The sequence below is a fragment of the Neopsephotus bourkii genome, unplaced genomic scaffold (assembly GCF_033783945.1).
Source record: "Neopsephotus bourkii isolate Nb327-2 ecotype Australia unplaced genomic scaffold, CSIRO-AGI_Nbou_v1 NB_753, whole genome shotgun sequence".
Lineage (NCBI taxonomy): Eukaryota > Metazoa > Chordata > Aves > Psittaciformes > Psittacidae > Neopsephotus > Neopsephotus bourkii.
In genome coordinates, this window is record NW_026901251.1 from 2,976,890 (window position 1) to 2,983,734 (window position 6,845).

A 6,845-nucleotide genomic window follows, 5' to 3' on the forward strand; every position below is an offset into this window, starting at 1 on the left:
GTCACTATTTTTGTTACTGTCTCTTGAGGGCAGTCACGTGCTGGCAGCACTGGTCACTGAGAAAATGCTGGATCCGAATCTTTTGATGTGAAGTCTTGTTGTTACTGCTTTTCTTAATGAATGCAACAAATATTGGTATAAAAGTTAAAATATAATTATCTGTAATGTTTTGCATGAGTCTTGAACTTCTTCCTGTGTGACCACTTGTTGAACAAACATTTAGCCCCTTTGGTTTCAGTGGGGGTGTCTTGTATTATAGGAATTGAGCAAAGAGGGTTTTATGTAAAAACAAATGATGGACCATTGGGAGAATAAGCAGCTTATAGGAAAGTGTAAGGAAGATGAACAAGCTGAATTTAGATACTGTGCCTTATTACACTCCAGGAAAGAAATGCAGCTATGAGATCATTATTTAATGTGGATGCACAGCAGTCAGCTAAAACACAGTTGGTTTAAGTGCTCTGTGAATGGGGTGCTCTAGCTGTTTGCGAAGATTACTTCATTTCTCCAGGTTCTTTTAATTTGATGTTTCCCATGTTGCCTTAAAAGCCAAACATGTAAAGCTGTGCTGTGTCCTGTTTTGTTTTTCAGATGGGGCCATCTTTTGGTAATGTAACATTCCAGTCTAAAATAACAGAGACAGCTGATATTTTTGTCGGAGTATGTTATATGGTATTTGGTAAGTGTGATTTCATGATATAGAGGTATGGCCATATCTGAAGTGGTAAGGAGACTTGACTGTAAAAGTAAAGTTTGTTTCTTTCTGAAAGAAAAATTACACTCTTAAAATGGAAAAAAGCCTGTTTCAGATAAAACCTCTTCCCATCTCTCCCTTCAGGAATTTCACAATGGAAACATGAGAAAAGGGATGGCTTTGACCATATAGACAATCAGATCCCAGAGTGGCTATAATGTCAGTTGATGAATGCTATAAAACTGTATATGGACTTGAGCTAGTAATCCAGGCAAGAACAGACACCATGGGAAATAAGCCCCCAAAATAAAATAGAGGTTTTGCTAGGAAAAGTTGATTGATTCTTCTGTAATATAGCCACTGATGATATTTAGTATAACTGATATGTCTGATATGGCTACATCTTTTATGTTCTAGTTAAAATTAATCTTACTAGGAGCAGTGAGAGAGCATATCCTGATAGTCTGATGATCTGTGCTGCTTGTCCTCAGCTAACCTGATTCTACTTAGGTAATGTTTGTTTTAGAGACACCAAGTGATAATCAGACTGAAACATAATTGAAAGGTTAAAAAATTACAAAATATGGAACAAAAAAGAAAATCATCATTTTAAAACAAATTTTTTGTCTTTTACTGTCTTTTTATAGTTATATTTTTTGAAGTCTTGGAAAAAAAATCTTTGGAACAAAATTATTGCACTTCTGCATGAGTAGAATTAAAGAATATCTTTTCTCTCTCCAGAAGATTTTAAATTGTAAATATCTTAAATGGGCTTAAGGAGATCAGTGATGGAAAGAAATTTAGTATCACTAACATTAATTCCTAATCTGCCATTTCCTTATGAAGAACTGTAATCTATAGAATATTTGGGAAATTATGCCTTTTTTTCCCTACACAAGTATGATTAAATGAGGCATATTCTCTTATGGGCGTAATCCAAAGCCAATGTTGATTTGCGAGCTCTGTGCAGTTTGTTTACCTCAGTCAAAGTGCTGCTTTTTAGAACAGGCAGTAAGGTTCACAAAAGCACTTGGTCTTTCTTCAACAGCTCGATTTCACATGGCATTATTCAAGGGACCCTCCCATTCAGTCAGCATTCTCTTGTCCTCTGAAGCTTTTACGTTTGAAAGTGTTCTTGTGCGTCTATGAAAGGCTGCCCTAAAATTCTGGGTTTTGGTTGTTGTCTGACCTTCTAAACTGATGGTCACCTAGCTCTTGACTAACTTTTGTTTATCCACTGTAGGTTTTGATACTGGTAGTTTAAAGGAAAACTGCAAATATAAGAGAGAGACAAGTTTATCTGATGAATGCTACCTATGATGACAGCACATTATTTTCTGCAGGGAAAAAAAACATGGATGGCTGACAGTAACTTTTTCCTCCGTATTCTGTGTTTCTCTGTAGGAATATGCTCTGTGTGTGGGAACAGTATTCTCCTATATGTCTCCTACAAGAAAAAGAGTCTACTGAAACCAGCAGAATATTTAATTATTAATCTTGCCATCAGTGACCTTGGCATGACTCTGACATTGTACCCTCTAGCTGTAACCTCCAGCCTTTCACACAGGTTTGTTCACTATGCATGTGATATTTAACATCCTCTGCAGGCTCTGGGGGTCTGTGTCAGCAATGAAGACTGAATTACTCTACCACTTTGCTTGTCATAAAAGTGGGAATTAAATATAGGGATTGAAAGCAGTGTGCTCTGTAACAGGAGATTTATGGGCTGCTGGTGTTAATTAGTGTTCATATCTATTTGAGGTTACTATCTTTCTGATTTCTGCAGGGCTGAAAGGTATCCAATTCCGACTGCATTTATCCTTTGTGGGTAGTATTACTCAAGTGATGGTTAAATGCTTCATTTTCTTTTTTTTTTTTTTTTGTAACTGGACAGTGAAATTTAGTACTATAAAAAGAAAACCCTGAATTTACTCATTATGTCCAAAAGTAGTGGTAGTGATGGTGTGTAGAAACATAAAGTTCTAGATTAATTTTTGGAACAGCACTTTGAATGTGGAGCTTTGTCTTTCCTTCCACACTCTCTCCCCTTTATCCACATGAATGCAGCTTTATATCATTATGCAAGATCTATTTGTCGTGATCTTCTTTTAAAATCAGGGAGGCTTAGGAGCTCATTACTAGACCTCAGATAGTATTTGTGCTATGCAGGCAGTATGAAAGCCTTTGAGAGAAGTAGGAAAGGTGAAGGAAGATCAGAACTGGCTTTTACTAGTTGTTCAGCAGGGTTTGGGATAGGATGGTGTTGGTAATATTTTGGTATTAATTCATGATCATTCATGACAAGAATTTTTGTTTTTCTTTCCAGAATTTCAGAATTATTCTTATTAAGATAGGATTTGTTTTATAAAAATAGCTTAAATGTGAATCATAAAAATAAAGCAGATCATGATTACTTTAGTGGCTGTTTTTCAAATGAGAATATCCTTTGTTGTTGATCATTGACCAAAATATAACTTTATAATGCAGTTTTATTGAATTTTTAAGGCTACAACTCTATTTCTACCATTTAATATTGCATTTAAGAAAGAAGCATTGCATACAATAATTAACTTTCTTGGCTGTTTGCTAGGTGGCTGTATGGGAAACAGATTTGCTTGTTCTATGCATTTTGTGGGGTGCTGTTTGGGATCTGTAGTCTCTCAACACTGACATTACTGAGCACTGTTTGCTGCCTCAAAATTTGTTTTCCACATTATGGTAAGCTAATATTTATGTCTTATGTTACTCAATTTTTTCACACATATATAGACTGTTATTTTTGGGTTGTAGATCCTAGAGAGTATTTTTATAGAAGAGACTTTTTACATCCAGTCAAACAATTCTTATTTCTACGATCACTGAAAATTAACTGTAGGCCTAGGTGTATGCAGGATGTTACTTATAAGCTCTTTTAAGTCAGGTTGATAATTTGGAAACATGGAATAAGAGTTCTGATCTGAAACCAAAGCTAGCCTGAATAAAATAAGTTTTTCAGCATTTATTGGTATATTTTGAGATTTATTTATAAGGATTTATGTTGTGCTAAGTATTCTAGATGTATCAGCAAATTCAGTTACTTGATGTTTTTGCAGATTGTGGCAAACCATTCCCTTTTCTTACAAACCTTCCATATGGTATAATATTTTGAACATCTAGTAAAGCTAACCTACTTACTTACAGTGCTCAGTTGCCTGCATATGGGAAACTCCATTCAGACACATCAGCAATGTTCTTCACTGATTATTTTGTGTCTTCTAGGGAACAGGTTCAAGAAAGAACATGGACAAATCTTGATAGCCTGTGCTTGGACTTATGCAGCAGTTTTTGCTTGTTCTCCCTTAGCTCACTGGGGAGAATATGGAGCAGAGCCATATGGCACAGCCTGCTGCATTGACTGGCGTTCCACCAATGTAAATGCCATGGCCATGTCTTACACATTAGTCCTCTTTGTTTTCTGTTTTGTTCTCCCTTGCGGAGTAATTGTGACTTCCTACTCTCTTATTCTGGTAACTGTGAAAGAATCCAGGAAAGCAGTGGAACAGCATGTCTCCGGCCCTGCCAGGATGAGCAGTGTGCAAACCATTACTATCAAGGTATTTGAAAGTTAGTCTCTGTTTTTTGGCACAGCTGGGCAGCACCATTTAAGGACCATGAAAGTTTCTGAGAAGGGAATAAGAATGGAAAAGAAAATTAGTCCTTAATGCATTTTCATTTTGGATAACAGCATTGTCTTGTGCAGTTTTGGTGTCACATTTGGAGTGTGAGCATTATCCTTGTGCTTGAGTAACAAACACAGGGAAAATTTTTTTGTCATTTTTAATATTTTTTATTTGCCTCTTCAGGAGATATTTTGAAGAAGTTTTTTGTATATAAGATTTGCCTACACACAAGGGCAAACCTTAAAAGGACTTTTGAAAGCTCCTTCATGCCAAATCATATTGTTCACAAGCTACAGTAAAGTCCTGTCTAGGCTAAGAAGCAGAGCAAGGGTGAATCACACTTCTTGCCTTACCTTGGGAAGTTATTATATGGCTATATCCCTACACTTACATCAATTTTTACATGTTATGAAATTATTTATACTTTGCAAAGTACATAATTTACATTAAAATTCTCAGTCATAATGTGTGCTGGGTGTGTAGAAGACACTTTGTATCCTGTGATCAGGGTTTTCTCACATCCCTGTAGAATGAGTAAGTCTATAGGGACTCTTCTGGTCAGTAAGACCTTTGAGTGGAAACACAAATGATAAAAATCTGGCTTGCAAGATGTAGGAAGAAGTCATTGCCTTTTCTTCATACTGCTTCAGAGCACAGGACACTAGATGGTCACTTTGATAAGAAACTTAGAAATTTCCATGCCTGTGTGCAGTTATGAAAAGATATCTCTCAGAGATGAAGCTCTTTTTCTTTCTACTTCCATGGTAAAATAAATAATTACTGAGAGTCCATTACAGTTCATTAAAATAATCTTGTTAACTCTAAGGGATTTTGAGTTGTAAACCTTTGGCTGTACTTGCTATAAACTGTAATGAGTTACTTTAGTGCTTTTTGGAATAGTGTCCATAGCAACATTTGTTTTGTTGTTGGTTGTGGTTTTTTTTTTGCTTTTATATGAGTCCTGAACATATTTTTTTAAGCCACATCATCACGTTGTTCCTCAATCAGACACACAACGTTATGCTTGATTTCCTTGTGTTCTATACAGTTTGCTGTTAGTGCAATTTTAGTAGCTGTGTATTTACGGGCTGAGGATAAAAGTAGGCAATATGACTCTTCACTTCTATTAGAGATGCTGGGCTCAAGATTAGAGTGAAATTACAGAAAGGCTTGGCTGTAATCCAGCATGCCTGCTGTCCTCTCCAGGTCTCATCGTGTAGTGATGTACAGGTGACTGCTGCCTTAGGTAGTGTCACCTTCATAGGCGGAAATCCAAGGCCAGAACTGACATCTGTCCATCATATATAGCATAGAGATAATTGAATCAATCACATAGAGATGTAATGAAATTGGGTAGTTAAACTGTCTCACAGTGTGAAAGTCATATTCACTTATGAACCTTTCTCCTTGCTGTTTATGTGTGGCTTTTGTTCTCTGAAAGTTTCAGGTAGAAGTAGGTTTCAGACAGAATTAAGTTGCAAGAAAATGCACATTTGGGGAGCAGCTGACCTGTGGTGAAGACTTGGGGGAGACTTTTAACAAAGGGGTTTAATCAGATGGTATTTTTATTATTTTGTTGGCTATTTTCCTCATGTGTGCAAATTTTAACTTGCTGTTTTGTCCTTTTCTCTGCAAGCTGAGTGTTGCTGTATGTATTGGTTTTTTTGCTGCCTGGAGCCCTTATGCAGTCATTGCCATGTGGGCAGTTTTTGGATCAATAGATAAGATTCCTCCATTAGCCTTTGCTGTGCCAGCTGTCTTTGCAAAGTCCTCCACACTCTACAATCCAGTTATCTATCTTCTCCTGAAGCCCAATTTCCGAAAGACCATTGCCAAAGATTTCACAGTTCTTCAACAGCTGTTCATCAGGAGCTGGTTTTCTGTCAAGGCACCGCAGAACTACGGATCAACTATGGACACCACCCACAGAACTTTTAAGGGCAAAACCGAATCCAGTTGTACTTCTCTGCCAATTGTGGAAGAATGTTCTTATTTCTCCCATGCAAAGTGCAACGATAGTTTCGAGTGCTTTCAAGGCTATCCAAAACGCTGCCAGGGAAGCCTAAGTGATATGGAACGCCCTCCTCAAGAAACTGTGTCCTTGGAGAGCAACCTCCAAGCAGAAGTGAGACAGAACAATAAGAAGTCAGTAAAGGTGGTTGTGTCGGGAGGAAAAAGCACTGCAATCAGTTCCTTGGAGATCGCCTTGGAAGCAGTACCTGTCTGTCATACATTCACAGACCTCTAGAGCTCCTTGCATGAAGCCCTCTGGCAGTGCTGTTCTTATATTTTCCTCATACTCTTTCATGGGACACGTTCTACGTCATTGACATGGTATAAATGCTGTGTGACTCTTTCTATGCCAAACATTGTGCTGTGTTCACATGATGAACAGACAAATCCTCTCTGCATTTCATGACATACTTTTACTCCGTTTTCGAGAGAATACACTAACCATTGAGAAGTTCTTCATTAAGTGTTATTCCTCTTAC

At 37.3% G+C, this 6,845-nt stretch overlaps 1 protein-coding gene across 1 annotated transcript; it reads left to right on the plus strand.

The window, feature by feature from the left end:
* The first annotated feature begins 591 nt into the window (after positions 1–591).
* LOC133212955 (opsin-5-like) lies at positions 592–6,601 on the plus strand. Its single transcript, XM_061354823.1, has 5 exons — positions 592–679; positions 2,099–2,261; positions 3,285–3,412; positions 3,953–4,287; positions 5,990–6,601. The coding sequence occupies exons 1-5, from the start codon at positions 592–594 to the stop codon at positions 6,599–6,601; spliced, it is 1,326 nt and encodes a 441-aa protein (XP_061210807.1).
* The last annotated feature ends 244 nt before the right edge of the window (positions 6,602–6,845 follow it).

What these genes read in the sequence shown, in the direction of transcription:
- LOC133212955 (XM_061354823.1), top strand. Translation starts at nt 592, where the DNA reads ATGGGGCCATCTTTTGGTAATGTAACATTCCAGTCTAAAATAACAGAG. An exon ending in ACCTCCAGCCTTTCACACAG is followed by an intron (nt 2,262 to 3,284) that starts GTTTGTTCACTA and finishes GCTGTTTGCTAG; the next exon opens with GTGGCTGTATGGGAAACAGA. An exon ending in TGCAAACCATTACTATCAAG is followed by an intron (nt 4,288 to 5,989) that starts GTATTTGAAAGT and finishes TTTCTCTGCAAG; the next exon opens with CTGAGTGTTGCTGTATGTAT.